The sequence below is a fragment of the Podarcis vaucheri genome (assembly GCF_965113315.1).
Source record: "Podarcis vaucheri genome assembly, chromosome: 1".
Taxonomy (NCBI): domain Eukaryota; kingdom Metazoa; phylum Chordata; class Lepidosauria; order Squamata; family Lacertidae; genus Podarcis; species Podarcis vaucheri.
Genome location: NC_138759.1, coordinates 86,930,938 through 86,946,038, shown reverse-complemented (window position 1 = coordinate 86,946,038; position 15,101 = coordinate 86,930,938). Strand labels below are relative to the sequence as shown.

The window sequence follows — 15,101 nt, the reverse complement described above, 5'->3', positions numbered from 1 at the left end:
TCATCAGAGATTCCCTAGAAAACCCCAGCCAGTGGCAAGGTTCCGGAGGGAATACTTCGCCACCACCGACGACGAAGAAGAGTTGGAGGGGTTCGCTGATTCTGAGGTGGAGGAGGATTCAGCGAGTCGGAACGAAGACCGATGGAGGGAATTGTTCGAGACGTCTGAAGATGAAGAGGATTCTTTTAGGGGTTTCAGCTCCTCACCGCCCAGAGGAGAAAGTAGGGGCAGGGGAGAGGGGGGCCCTGGAGGGGAGGTGGATGTCAGGGAACTGACATCGGAGGAAAGGGAAGTGGTAAGGCTCCCAGAGACTGGGAGAGAGTCAACAGCCAAAGCAGGGACCAGCAGGGGGAGCGCGGGGTCTCTGGAGGAGGATCTCAGTAATGCTGAGAGAGACGCAGCAGCCCAGGCAGGAAGCAGCAGGGGAGAGAAAGGGGTGAGAGACACTTCGAGCGAAAATAGCGGGGAGGTGTCAGAAGCAACTGCAGGGAGACCCATGCTTCGCCGGAAGCTGCCACGTCGTGAGTCCAGGAGACGCGTTTCCGTTAAGGAACTTCTTTGCTGGAAGCGCTTCCGCAGACAGCCACTGTCAGACTCTACTAGTGACTAGAGCAGACATGTCTGAGGAGCTCTGTCACACACAGAGGTTTGTGGGGTCGCACAAACTCTGAAGGGGCACAATTTTAAGCACAAGCAGCTAACCATCCCCTGACAGGTATGTTAGCCCCAAGTCATTTAGAACTTTACAGGTTAAAACGAACACCCCAAATTGCGCCCAGAGGATCACAGAAAGCCGTTACCAATACTGGAACAGTGGTTTAAAATGCTCCCTGTGACAGGAGATGGATCACTGTGTCTCACACTGAATGGAGCTTCTGGATAGTCATGAATGGCAGCCCAAAGTAAAATACATTGCAGCAATCAACCTAACGGAAGCTAGGCTTGAGGTGGTATATATTAAGTGATGCACCCAGAAGCAAGTTGACCTTCATCTGAGAGGCAGGCAACCAAGCAGAAGGGAGAGTCTATGTTTCATTGGCGAGCTGAAGATCCAGGGGAACCTCTTCCCTACCCTGCAATAGCTGTGCAAGCCCCTGGAAGCGTTCCTGCAGCTGGAAGAAAGATAAAAAGACACACATTTCATCTCTCAAAGGGGACTGAATTTTTCCATCCTTTGTCCCAAGATTGCTATTCTCCCTTTTGAATCCCTGCGTTCATCACCTTTTGGTTCCACCCGAGACCCAGTTCCAGCCACAGGCCCACCACCTTCCAGCTGCAGGGGATCTAGCCCGCTCTGTTCCTGGGCTGGCAGCATACTGCCCACCTTTGGGTCCCACAGTCGGTTAACTTCCTAGCTTCTTACTGTATTTATTGGTCGCATAAGGACTGGCCTGACCTCCAACTCTAGCAGCCAGTCACCTTGCAGGATGCTCTTGCGGTATTCTTCCAGCCTCAGCTGCCTCCCCAAGGCATCCAGCTCACAGAGAACAGCCTGGCGCTGTGGGCAGGGCACACTCAAATGGTCCTTCTCCAGTTGCTGCTCAAGGGCTTCCAGTTCCCTTTCCTTAGCCACTCGGTGATGCCGCAGGTTGGAAATGCTCTGGTTTACTTCCTGAATCTCTGCTTCCAAGCTCAGAGAACGTTCCTCCCGCCACAGCAGGGACATGAGTTCCCCATGGATCTCGTGCAGCTCGTTCCTTCCCTGGCTGGCACTTCTCATGGAACTGCCCCTCTCATTGCTGCACCTGCTGCTGGTGGCTTGCGGCGGCGGCCAAACCTCCAAGCAATCATGTTGGGCTTGGGGTAGCCCAGGCTGGCAAAGGGAACTGTTGTATCCATGGTGCTCCAAGCTGTCCGCAGCCAGTCCTTTGCCTCTCTCGGTTGAGCCTAGATCTGAGGGCACTGGGCGGGTGCCATGGTTGCTGGCATGGCGCTCCACCCACAGCCTGGCAAGCTGGGCAGTAGCCAAGCCCTTGTGAAAGAGGTCAGGAACCAACCTCAAGACCTTCCCAAAGGGACAGGCGCTGCCAAAGCCCTGCACATCAAGCCAGCTTTGGGGGCTGAAAAACTGTGCATCAATTGTGTCCCCTTTCAGGAGCAAAGCCCATTTCCTCCTGACAGAGAACAACTGCTTGGCTGTGTGTGCAACGGATGCTGGGGCACGAAGGCCATGTCCTCTCCTGTGTCCAAAGGTCAATGCATCAAGCGAGTCATCATTAACGTACAGGTTTTCACACAATGGAAACACAACCTTGGTGTCAAATGACCCTTTCAAGGAGCCCAGGTACCGCACATAGGTGACAAACCAGGAGATGTAGCTGGCAATGTCACACTTATCACAGCCAGCTGTGATCCTCACTCTATCCTGTCCATCCTGCTCCCTGGACTCAACAAGCTTTTCCAGCTGCTCAAGGCTCTGGATATCTGCATCAGGGGACAGCAGCAGCAACACATTGTAAAGGGTGTCAATATCAAAAGCTTGCTGGCAGCTTCTTATGTGTCCCTCAAAGGACTGGATCTGATCTTGCAGAGCAGCATACAGGGCTTCCATCGATGCCATCAGCAGCCTGAGAAAGTAGAATGGGGAAAGGTTAGGTAAGTTGTGAAAAGCAACTCAGCAGGCAAAGCTTTCCCTGTCACTGCAGTTGTTAAAGACACAGGATTGTGAGCAGAACAAGGCAACCCTCAAAATAAAGAGGTGTGTACACAGTGGAGTCAAACGGCAATGAAATGCAAAAAATTGCAGCCTGTGACAATTGACTATTTACAAAATCTCTTTATACCTTTGTGTAGACCCACTTAATACCAACTGAGGATAACACCTCAAGCATCTGATAGGGTGGGCCCTGGGCCACCAAAATTCAGTACTTCTGTGGCTCTTGTTGCTCTTGTTCTCCACTGTTAGCTATAACCCTCATGTCAGAGTGATAATGCAACCAGAGCAAGTATTGAGACACAAAGGTGTCTGTGGTCCAAAGAGGTGCCATTTCCCCACCCCTCCCCCTCTGTATGAAAAGTACACCCAGTTCCCCCTTATCTCAAACTTCCTCCATGGCCCCCAACACTCTCTGCAGTTGGGAACTTACCACCTCCAGGAACAGCAGTCACCTGCAGAAAGAAGAACCAGGTTATGTCTCACTGCACAGAGGGACAAATAAACACCCTTTGCCATGGACACAGCATGTTGGGACACGCTTTCAGCACTGCAACAGGGGAACTCAGTCCTTACAACTTTAGCTGTAATCAGTGGGGCAAAACTTGCAGTTGGCATAAGCCAGCCACGCTGGCAAGGGAGTACTCGTAAAAAGGGAGATTCCTGTGCCAGAACTAACAGGGTCAAAGGACTGGGTGCCAAGGAAGACAATGCTCCTTTAGCATTAAAAGTGAGCTTTTCCTCATCCCGGTGGAACAAGCCAAACTCGCAAAAATGTACTCCTAAGGCAGCAGTGCCACACAGAAACTTACTTCTTTTCTTTACCTTGTGACCCTGTTGCTAAGGTCTGCTTTCCCTGGTCAGAATGGATGTATTAAAAAAAAGGCAAAGAAGCCCTGGACAGTTAAATGCAGTCAAAGGCGACTATGGTGTGCAGCGCTCATCTCGCTTCAGGCTGAGGGAACTGGCCTTTGTCCACAGACAGCTTCCCGGGTCATGTGGCCAGCATGACTAAACCGCTTCTGGCACAATGGGACATCGTGACAAGTACCAGAGCACATGGAAATGCCATTTACCTTCCCGCTGCAGCGGTACTTATTTAACTACTTGAACTGATGTGCTTTCAAACTGCTAGGTTGGCAGGAGCTGGAACAGAGCGACAGGAGCTCACCCCGTTGAACCACTGACCTTCCAACTGGCAAACCCAAGAGGCTCAGTGGTTTAGACCACAGCGCCACCCACTGGGAGGGAGAATGGATAATAATATACTGAAATTATATGGGGCTTCTCAGTCTGTAACCCCCCAAACTGAGAAATCTGGGGGGGATTGCCTATCTTCTTGGCTGATGAAGATATCTTCAAAATCTTACAGAAATTTCCTAAACTGGAATCTTTTCTCCACAACACGCACCTGGTCCTTTTCTCATTTCACTTCCACTGACCCCCCACCTCCCTGCTGCCTTGGACCACACATCATCTTCCTTTTGCCTAGCGCTTAACAAAGAGTCACCTGGAGAGGGGTAAATGTTCAGGTTTAGAAAACAGACATGCAAATGAATAAATGTTCCCCTGGCAGGTTGGTAACAGGGAAGTGATCAGATGCCTGGAGTTCTGAAAAGAAGAGGAACTACTCTCTCTGTGTGAGAATCAACATCCTAGCACAGCAGAGGCACTGTGGAATGAGGATTTGTTACCTTCTTGGAGAAACAAGGGGGAAGGCAGGGACCTTAGCCAGGAAGAACCAGCAGAGCAGGCTCTCTGGCAAAATATGCACAGAGTGCGTTCTTTGGGAGAGACACCGTCCCGGGACAGTGCAGGGTCTTGCGCTGATTAGTGCTTATAGCAGGGGTGGGGAAACCTTTCCACCCCAAGGGACACATTACTTCACATGCAACCATCTGGGGGTGTGTGTGTGTGCGTACGTGCATGTGCCAGCGGTAGGCTTGGACAAGAAGCAAACATGGGCAAAGTAAGGGATGTGACTCATTTTTCTACAGTGGGCTTCATTCCAGCTGCACAAATGTTAGAGGGCTCAACACACACCCCGGGCACAGCTCCCCATCCTGCATCCATGCAAGCAAGAGGTTTTGCCACAGTTCAAAGACACATGCCAGCCAGGCAAAAGCACAGGGGGGGGGGGCGGCATGGTAGAGGGGAGGGGTGAGCAGGGTGGCCTGGGGAAAGTTCCAAGAGCTTGAAGGTCTGTGTTAGACTCCTGGGCCTGAGTTTCTTCACCCTTAGTCTTTTTAGGTGGGCATCATAAAAGTTGTGGTAAGGATCCCCGTTTTTCTAGCATAAACACTGGATGCCTGCTTGAGAACCAGGATCCTTTTTCAGCCCTTCATTTTTATTTTTAAAAACCATTTTGCTTCTTTGCCCCATTCTTGGGTAACTTTAAGTATGGTTTCCAGAGGGGTCACTGTCTGTTGCAGCATAAACAGCAAAGAGCTTTGTGCTTACCCCACATCTTAAAGGCTGGCAAATTTATTATGGCAAGTGCTTTTGCGAACCAGAGTGCACTTCGTCTGATACAGCTACAAGGCTTGCTGACTATGCATGTATTCTTCTCATATCAGGAGAAGAAGGCAGAAAACTGATAGCAGCAAAGGTGCTCTGATATCCAGGTGTCTGCTCTTACTTCTGTGGGATGCAGCATGAATAGGAAACAGCTCTCTCCAACAGCTGGCTTTAAAGGCAGAACAGGCCATGAAGATTTGCCTCACACTATGGCCTGCAACAACTTCTTGCCTTACTCTGCTATGAAAGTCTATGTCGGTTACAGAATTGTATTCAGCCTGCAATCCCAATCTTAGAAATGAATCTACAGAGCTGACCTCATGGCTATAGGCTACAACATCCATCTCCACGCCCCCCCCCCAATCCCACCCTGATTTGTGTAACATCTTTCCAGATTAAGAGTTCTAGAGACCTCAAAACTTGCCGTGATTTTCTGGCTTTGGGTTGGTCCCCCAAAAAGGAACTGTCCAGCTGTGGATTTTGGATTGTGCTTATGGACCAAAACAGCTACCTTTATATTTATGTACTTCTTGTGAATTTCCCTAGGAGGCAGCAGAGTGCCAGAGCTGGCTCTAGTAGCACAGTCTTGGGGAAAGGTGCAGGCCTGGGCAAGGAGCAGGGGGAGTGTTTAGGTAACTTGCAATTACCTTACACATGCACTGAGGAATATGATGCTTATTTCACTTTGGTGGTTCTTAAGTGTCACAAGGAACCACATTATCTCTTACCTTTAGTGACTGGAAAATCCTCTTTTTAGCACAGTGCTGCCAAATTATAAAGCATGGTGCAGGACCAGGCAATAACTAGTTAATTCCACACCATGATTTCAAGAAGGGGAATGCACACTTTACTATCTAGTATAAATAATGGGCATGCAGGCAGTATGAGGCTTCAAAAGCAGGTTTGCCCATTGGAAGGGAGGCCTATTGATCCATCATAGGGCTTACTGTGCTTCAGAGCTGCTGTTAGTGGGGGGAGTAGTAAACAGCAACTACAATGCAGGGGGGCCAATGAAGGAGGTGGTTGTGAGTGAGCCAGTCCCAGGTATCAAAAGGTTTGCAACATTTTCTCCCCTCACACTTTTTTTTTTTGGGGGGGGTACTTTTACTAACCGCATTACAGTGAGAGGTGCAGTAGACTCGACCTAGTGCCTTCCATGTTTTGAAATACAACCCACATCAGACCCAACCTGTGTGGTCAACGGCCAGGATGCTATCAGTTGTTGATCAAACAATCTGGAAGGCAAAAGCTACAGTAGAGGAAGGCTCTTCCATCATTACATCCTCCATGCTCAGAAAGGCTTGATCTGATGAATCTGTTGGACGTGCACAGAAGCCCTGGCAGTAGCCCCTTGGCATCAAAAAACCTGAACTGGTCAGTGGGCAGGGAAAGCCAAGGTGATGACTTCCTGAAGTTGCTGTACAACAACTCCCATCAGTCCCACCCAGCTTGGCCAGTGGTCAAAGGTGATGGCATCTTGTTGGCTTTGACTCAGGGGCACCAACCTCTCCGTGCAGATGGACTCTTCCTGCTAGACAAGACTCCAGTTGCTAGAAAAAGCTGAGCAGGCTGCTGGAAGGGGAACAGCAGGCAAGCCATGAAATGAAGATGTTGCAGAAGCACAAAAGATGTATAGCCCTGGCCAAGAAAGGCACTACATATTACTGAAAGGGTGGCGGTGATTTCAACTGGGTGTCCTGCCTAACCTTCTGCAGTGAAAGTGCGTTCTGACAGCCCAGGAATGGAAAACATGTGTCCCTCCAGATGTTGTTGGACTCTCAACTCACTCCAGCCCTGCTGTAGTCCAGGGGTGGGGAACCTGAGGCCTGCGAGATACCGCTGGACTACAACTCCCATCATTCCTGGCCATTGACCGTTGTTCAACATTTGTAGGGCCACAGGTTCCTCATCCCTGTGCCAGCACAAAGCCACCGCTAGTTGTAGGAAGGACAGAAATGTTCCCTAGATCGACCCAAACTACTCTATTTATTCTGCAACTGCAATTGCAACAAGAATGTGGTATCTACTCCATGCACAAACACACACACACTATGCATGACCCAAACCAGCCATTACATCACCAGCTCATTTCTGCTTGCCTTTCTGAGTATGAACTTATGCAGCCAAAGAACAATGCCAAGCCAGAAAGAGGTAATATCAAAGCTTCTAACTGTACCAGAGACAGACACATTTCATCCCAGCTGGCTTGAAGAGGCGGAAAATATGCCAAACTTTGGGAGATACATTGCTTCATAAAGAATACAATTTCAGCAGTGCATTTTTATTATTATTATTTTATTTTATTGCCACTTGTAAACCTGGTTCCTCTCTATGCACCCTTCAGCATATGGTGAAGCTGGAGAATCTTTTCCAATAGACCTTCTGCACACTGAGTTTACAGGGACACAAACAGATCTTCAGCCCTGCTAGGTAAAAGCAAGGATATTAACTCATTAGTAAGATACAGTCGTACCTTGGCTCTCAAATGCCTCAGCTCCCAAACGATAAAAACATGGAAGTGAGTGTTCTGGTTTCTGAACGATTTTCAGAAGCCAAACATCTAACGCGGCTTCCAATCAGCTGCAGGACATTGGTTTCCAAACATTTTGGAAGTCGAACGGACTTCGGGAACAGATTCCGTTTGACTTCCAAGGTACGACTGTATATTTAAAATAATATTAGGAACAAGCTGAAGTGTATCACCTCATAATGAAGGGTGTGCAACTGAAGCACGTTCTCACCAAAGCTCATCAGGCATCACAAATGGAAACTGGAAGGCACAAAATCCCATCACCCCATCCTACGCCCAAACCAAAAGAGCAAAGGCTTAGCATTCAACACAACCGAGGAGACCACACTTTCTTCCACACCCCTCCTCCAATAAGGGGAAGTGTGTACAAGATAATTCCTCAAACAGTCTTATGGTTAGCAAAACTTCTCATAAAAATGGGGTGTGGAGAAGTAATTAATAATCCTGGGCGAATGAAGCACGTTTGCAGCTCGTACATTGCTGAGTGAAACGCTTGTGAACCGAAAATGGTCTGGAATAGGGGATCAAATCCCCATTTCATTTGGACCATTTTGGATGGGACAAGCTTATAACTATGGAGACAGGTGATGGCATTATGCAGTTTGTCTTCCCAATAAAGTTAACATTTAATAATAAACAAGGAAACCATGGTCTAACGTCATCATTAACATTGCTGCTGCTGCTACTGCTGTTTTTATTGTTGTGGTTGAAGTTAGAGCTCCTTAAGAGTTAGGAGGATCCTAGAGATACCAGGGTCTAAATGATATCCACTTAGGGCAGACCACATCTACTGCAAAGTCAGCAGCCACTGCCCAAGCTATTGGAAGAGGCAGCTATTGCATTGCATTGTCCTTGCTTGTTCTCGGCTCGCAGTCAGAAACATTTTACATTAGGAATGCTAGCCAGTGGGCAGCTTTGACTGGGATAGCAATGCCCTTTAGGCAATCCCCTTCTCTTCTGGTGGGAGCAGGTGTCACAGGTCCCCAGTGTGATCCTGTGAAAGCCTCTCACACCCCCTTAATCTCATTCCACCGGAGCAAGGGCACAGCTGGTGTGAACACGATCCTATCTCAAGGGAGCCAGGCCTAATTCCTACAAAAGCAACACGGAGAGGGGGTGGAAACAAGTCCAGAAAAGGTCACTGATTGAAAATGCAGAAGACCAGAGCCGAGCAATGCCCAAGCCCCTCTCTCTTCCAGCACTGTCAGAGCAACGCAGAACACATTTGTAGCCAGACAATGCGTCCAGTAATGTTGACATGTGTTTTAATCTGGCTTTTAGCAGAATTTTAAGCTTATTATTTTTGAATGTTTTTTAAAGTAGTTGTATCTAACTGGGTTTTTTTAATAAAAAAAAACCACACACAACCTGATTATTTTATTATTTTATTTTTACTCTTGGAAATCTCTTTGAGGTTATATTGCAATGAAGCAGTATAGAAATCCTGTGAAATAAAAATATAATAGTTGCAAACTGGTTTTTGCTTTTGTTTAAATAAGAACCCAACACATTTTTATTGCTTTTATTCATATGAAGAGCACTACAAAAGCAAACCAGCAAATCACAGAAGTCTCTAACATAAAGTAACAGTTGTTACAGGAACATCAGTATAGGACTGCAGAACTGTTCAAGTTGTGAAATTATTTCTTTCCTGCACAGGCATTCCTTCAAATTCATTTCTACCACAAACATATGCTCTTGGGGCAGATAAGAAAGATTTGCAGGATCTGTTTATCCTGAGGTCCAAATCTGAAGATTGGCTGGAGCTTATCTCATGACACACACTCAGGTAGACATCCTTTGAGCAAGCAGAGTGCACATTCACAACCCACCATGAAGAGAGTGGACACATTGCAACAAGCAGCAACAGCTAAATAAAACCTCTCTTGCACAACAATCCACTCCCTCCTGCCTGCCCTGGCAAAGAAAAAAATCAAACTTTTGAGGGGTAAGAAAAGCGACAGAAAACTACAGTACAGTGGAAAAGCAAAGGATAGTAACACCTTGATGGCAACATCGCATAACCTTCACGCAACTCTTACGGAAACAAATTGGGCAGATTGCCCATTGTATGCTTGGTCTGGAAGAAACCAGAACCCATCCTCACATTGGAGATTCATGAACTGATACATTTTAATAGTCATGCAAGCTGATCAATATGAATACAGTAAGTCTGCAACTTGCATGCATTCAGCTTTACATGCATGGAGGGAAAGTTAAATAAATAAGAAAGGGGAACAGAAAAGGGAGGGGTTCTGGAAAAAATGTACAGTGTACCTCAAGTTACACACGCTTCAGGTTACAGACTCCGCTAACCCAGAAATAGTGCTTCAGGTTAAGAACTTTGCTTCAGTATGAGAACAGAAATCGTGCTCCGGTGGCGTGGCGGCAGCAGGAGGCCCCATTAGCTAAAGTGGTGCTTCAGGTTAAGAACAGTTTCAGGTTAAGAACGGACCTCCGGAACGAATTAAGTACTTAACCTGAGGTACCACTGTATTTGGCAATCCCACCCACCATTGAACCCAATGGGTTTTGACTATACATGATTTTGGCTTTAGGCCCAATCCCCAGAATGTAACACCTGTGTAAGTTGTGGGTCTATCATAAGATATTAACCCCAAAAAACTTCCTTTCCCTGCATTAGTTTCCACGCACAGATCTTGAGGGAAACAACTGAGAGGGTTGGGTTCATATCAACTCATTTCTCATCACAAGAAATATGTTGGGCAGTGAACAGGCCTAACAACTGCAGCCGGTTAATAAAATATTGAAGCAAATCTTACTCAAAGTAACATGACTGCCATGGAATATGTCTGAGATTATGGCAGGGGTGGGGAACTAGATGTTGGTGGATTTCAACTCTCATGTCCTCAGCTAGCATTGCTAAATGCGAGAAATGATGAGAAATGTGGCCTAGCAGCATCTGCAGTGTTGTAAGTTCCTTGTCTCTGGATTGTGAGATGACTCAGATAAGTTGGATTCCTTTGCCTACGGCTCTGCACGCAAAGATCTATCTTATTTGTGCAGAACTCTAGAGCAACAGCTGCAAAGCAAAACTACGGTATACGCCGCAGATGTTAACCATCCAGAGGACAATTCTCAGTTTTGAGCAGTCACCTCAACTAAAGCAACCACAATTCTGTGCATTGCTAAGTGCTAAAAGATCAAAAACTAAACCCAAAGGAAATGCAATCCACTCTTATGCCTCATTACCATGAAAGGCTAGACAACCTCCTGATTTGCTGAGACAGGCGAGAAACACCGTAACAGACACACAAAAATGAGTTCTCCACCACAGCTAACTAAGGCAGATTCATCAAAGCATACATTCCAGAGGGGTATCCCCCTGTCTTATGGCAGCAAAAACAGCAAAGAGTTTTGCGTCACCTTAAAGCCTTATCGTGGCGTAAGATTTCATGGGTTAGAGGGTTCACATCTGATGTTGTGGGCTTTAGTCCAAAGAAGCTTATGCCACAATAAATCTACAATCTTCTAGATGCCACAAGACTCTTGGTTGTTCTTTCATAACAGTAGAGATGTGGACTGTAGGAGTTACTATCGGAAACCATTAGAAAAACTGGAAGAATTGTGGTCGGAAACAGGGATTTGTAAATATGGCTATGGGCGTGGAAAGAGTTGGTATTTTTCAATTATCTCAGACTTCATATACATTTTGCAAAGTCTGAGGGAAACAGTACTGTACTTAGTTACATAAAAATACTATCACTATGTTCAGAATGTCAGACTGCAGAGGCCTTGGGTTCAAATCCCCACTCAACAACGAAGCCTACTGGATGGCCTTATGCCAAACCTACCTGGGTTGTTGTGAGGATAAAATGGAAACAGGGGAAACTATGTAAGCCACTTGGAATTCCTTGGAAGAAATCTGGGAAATCTATGCAAGAAATCAACAAAACAAACCATAGGGGAAAGTGTATGGCTTGGTTAGTGTGCCAAAAAGAAAGAAAGAAATAGGCAGAGGGATAAATCTTTTGTTCTAAGATCTCCAAAATTAGGAATTTCAAGATTGGACAACATCTCCCAAGGACCAGAAAAGAAGGCCTGCAGTTCAAAGGGCACAGCACCTCCCATGGATGCAAAAGGTCCCAGGTTCAGTCGCCAGCACCGCCAGATAGGCCTGGGGACAGCTTGGCTGAAATCCCGGAAAGCTGCTGCTTGTTGGTGCAGACAACATTGAGGTAGATGGAATAATGGCACGACTCGCTACAAAACCATTCCCTATGCTCTGATCGAAAGGAGATATGGGAGAGCTAGCAAAAATTGGAGAGAGCGCTTCATGCAAAATGATCCTAGACTGGGAAAAGGATGAGCAATCAACCTAGAGGCAATCATAAAATTGTAGAATTGTGCATCTGGGGAGATCCCACCCCAAATATGGCGCATGAAGCCATCATGAGTAAGGTAGGTGTTGCCCTCAGGCAGAAGCTCCTGTCTATTTATATTTTGATAAAGCAGGTCTGACTCATATGGAGCTAGTGACATCATTGAATCGAAGTTGTTCATTCAGGGCATGTCTCATCTACTGGCAAGCTTACACACCTTGAGATATGGGTGGGTTATGCACAGACATAGCACACATTTCCTGCTGCGCTTCCTACAGCCCCCAGCAGAATGGGAAATTCCCTCTTGGCTGCTTCCTGCTAAGGGTGTGTGGGGGGGAGCATAGGTGCTGTCCTATGATGGGGGATTGGGGGGGGGAATGCATTTGGATTGAGATGGAAGAAGTCCATGAGTACCTCTCAGTGCTACCGGGCAGGCAAATCCCTCTTCTCTCCTCTCATTCCCCTTGCCTCCCCCTCCCCTTCTTGAATGACCTCATCCAAGGAGCTGCAGCAGGAAGACAGGAAATGGGTGCTCACCAGACCCTCCTTTGATGTGCTGATAGGTCTGTGTCAGTGACCAGGCGCATCTCCAGGCCCTTGCCAATCCCAGGCAGACAGGATGGCTCCCTCCCTGCAACAGGAGAGCATCCTAGATAGGGATCGCCTACTTGTGTTCAAAATGCTTGATAAGGAGGGGGCTCCCAGAAGGAAGAAAAAGCTAACCTAGGCAGGAATTGGGAAATAATGACACAGGATCCAACAGAGTCCTGGATGATCCTGCCTCTTGCCCAAAGCTCTCCCTGCTTTGTCAGTTCTTCAGTCTCCTCTGCATCCAATTTCTACTCTCTGAGGCTTAGCTTTCCTATCCCTGGCTCTTGATGGTGCATCTAGCCACCCCCTCCCCTCCCCGCCATCCCATCCCTGAGCTCTTTCCCCCATCTTCATCCCTCCCTCCATTTTATTTGCTTCAAATCTCTCCCCAAAAGCCACCTATTTATTAGAACTCTGGCAGAACCATGGGCAGTACCGGGGGGGGGGGGAGGTAAAGGTAAAGGGACCCCTGACCATTAGGTCCAGTCGTGACCGACTCTGGGGTTGCGGCGCTCATCTCGCTTTATTGGCCGAGGGAGCCGGCGTACAGCTTCCAGGTCATGTGGCCAGCAGGACTAAGCAACTTCTGGTGAACCAGAGCAGCGCACGGAAACACCGTTTACCTTCCCGTCGGAGCGGTACCTATTTATCTACTTGCACATTGATGTGCTTTCAAACTGCTAGGTTGGCAGGAGCAGGGACCGAGCAATGGGAACTCACCCCGTCACAGGGATTCGAACTGCTGACCTTCTGATCGGCAAGTCCTAGGCTCTGTGGTTTAACCCGCACCCCCCTAAAAAAAGAGCTCACCCCCCCCAATTGTAGACTGTTATTAACATACACTGTTATTTTTCTTTCAGAGTTCTTAATATGTGGAACACAACTCACCCACATAGAAATATATTTTGCCCCTTCTATGCCCGCCCTGGCGTGCTCTGGTCCATGGGGTCACAAAGAGTCGGACATGACTAAACAACAACATGCCCGCCCACCCATTTTTTTCTGGTGCCACCACAGGGCGCAACTCCTTCGCTGGCATGCTCTGGTCCATGGGGTCACAAAGAGTCAGACATGACTAAACAACAACATGCCCGCCCACCCATTTTTTTCTGGTGCCACCACAGGGCGCAACTCCTTCGCTGGCATGCCCTACTACTATAACTCTGTAATTTAAGCCTAAACACATCTAACTGAAACAATCACTTATTGCTTTCCTAATCACTGTGCCCCTTCCCAGCTTTCCCTTCCTTGGTCATTTCCTTGCTTCCTAGCAGATCCACAGCACACATTCAAAGCACATTCAATGCAGTTCCTGCAAATAATCTTGGGAGCTGTAGTTTCCTCTGCACAATTCCCAGTACCCTTAATTTTTAGATTGTAAGCCCTTGAATGGAGGGACCTTCCCTCTTATGCTAAGTAAGGCATCACACACCCTGGTGTGCTGTGTGTCTGATTTCCACAATGATTCAGTGATGAAAGTCCCAGTCACAGGAAAAGAGTCAAGAGAAACAGAATGAGTTTCAGTGTTTCAGGTTACAGTCGAAATGGCCTTGGATGGGAGCCACTATTTTGCCAACAGGCACTTAGACTGAGGTCCTCTTGGCTACCTCCAGTTGTGGCTTTGTGGCTGCCCTTCATGGAGGAAATGGGAATGGCCTGATCAATGACTGTAACATTCCAGTTCTTTCACTATGGTGTGCCCCACCCTCTCATTCATGGGCATTTGGCACGGGGGGGGGGGGGACAGCCCATTTTTCTCTTTACAGACCAGAAGAGAGATAAAGAGAGGGGGGGTCATGTTTCCCTTTTTGGGTTTTGTAGCTTATGTCGTTATCCATCTAAAGCCGCAATCTGACATACTACTAGCCTCTGCACCTAGCAGATTCCAGATAGAAGTCTCAGCTCTGGGGAATGTGGGACAAAGGGAACAGAATGTTTCCGTTCTTTTCCAGAGCTGGCAAAAGCAAGTGACAGGAATCCCAGCAGCAGTGTTTTCTGTTCACTCATTTGGCACACAAACATCTCCATACCTGCTGAAAGACATCTGTGCCAGAGCCTCATTCCTGGCGTTCTGAGGAACTGCATCACAGTCTGGAGGGTTTTTCTGGAAGCAAAACTCCTGAGATATAACTAGAATCATGTGCTAAATTTTGCAGCCAGATCCTAAACTAGCTATGCTCTCAATCTATGGGACCCAATATAAATTTACACCTCTCAAAGACCTTAACGTCTTTCTTATCACTGCAGACACAGAGAGATATTTGAAGAATTGGTGTTCTAAAGGGTGTGGCACTTATGTAGCTCTTTCTGAAGAACTGACCCACTAGGCTCAGAGTGCTCAGGGGTGCTGCCAGACAAGGCTAATTCTATGAGACTTCCTAGCATTCATCACACATCACCATGAGTGTTAACTGGTGGAATCTCCAGTATCTCATGCACCTTTTTGGAAAGACACTCTCATCTGATT

At 47.4% G+C, this 15,101-nt stretch overlaps 1 protein-coding gene across 3 annotated transcripts; it reads right to left on the bottom strand.

Moving 5' to 3' along the window:
* Positions 1-986: 986 nt before the first annotated feature.
* LOC309528276 (uncharacterized protein) lies at positions 987-3,471 on the bottom strand (the record flags this gene model as incomplete). 3 transcript variants are annotated; one of them, XM_082215700.1, is made up of 3 exons in its annotated part: positions 3,087-3,471; positions 1,397-2,567; positions 987-1,112 (listed from the first exon to the last, which is right to left on the bottom strand). In XM_082215700.1, exons 1-3 carry the CDS (start codon positions 3,269-3,271, stop codon positions 1,026-1,028), a joined length of 1,443 nt encoding a protein of 480 aa, XP_082071826.1. In that variant the 5' UTR covers positions 3,272-3,471. The 3 variants fall into 3 exon arrangements, with proteins under 3 accessions (XP_082071826.1, XP_082071827.1, XP_082071825.1); XM_082215701.1 differs by having other exon boundaries at positions 998-1,112; positions 1,420-2,567; positions 3,087-3,469; XM_082215699.1 differs by having other exon boundaries at positions 1,026-1,112; positions 1,364-2,567; positions 3,087-3,470.
* Between the last annotated feature and the right edge of the window lie 11,630 nt (positions 3,472-15,101).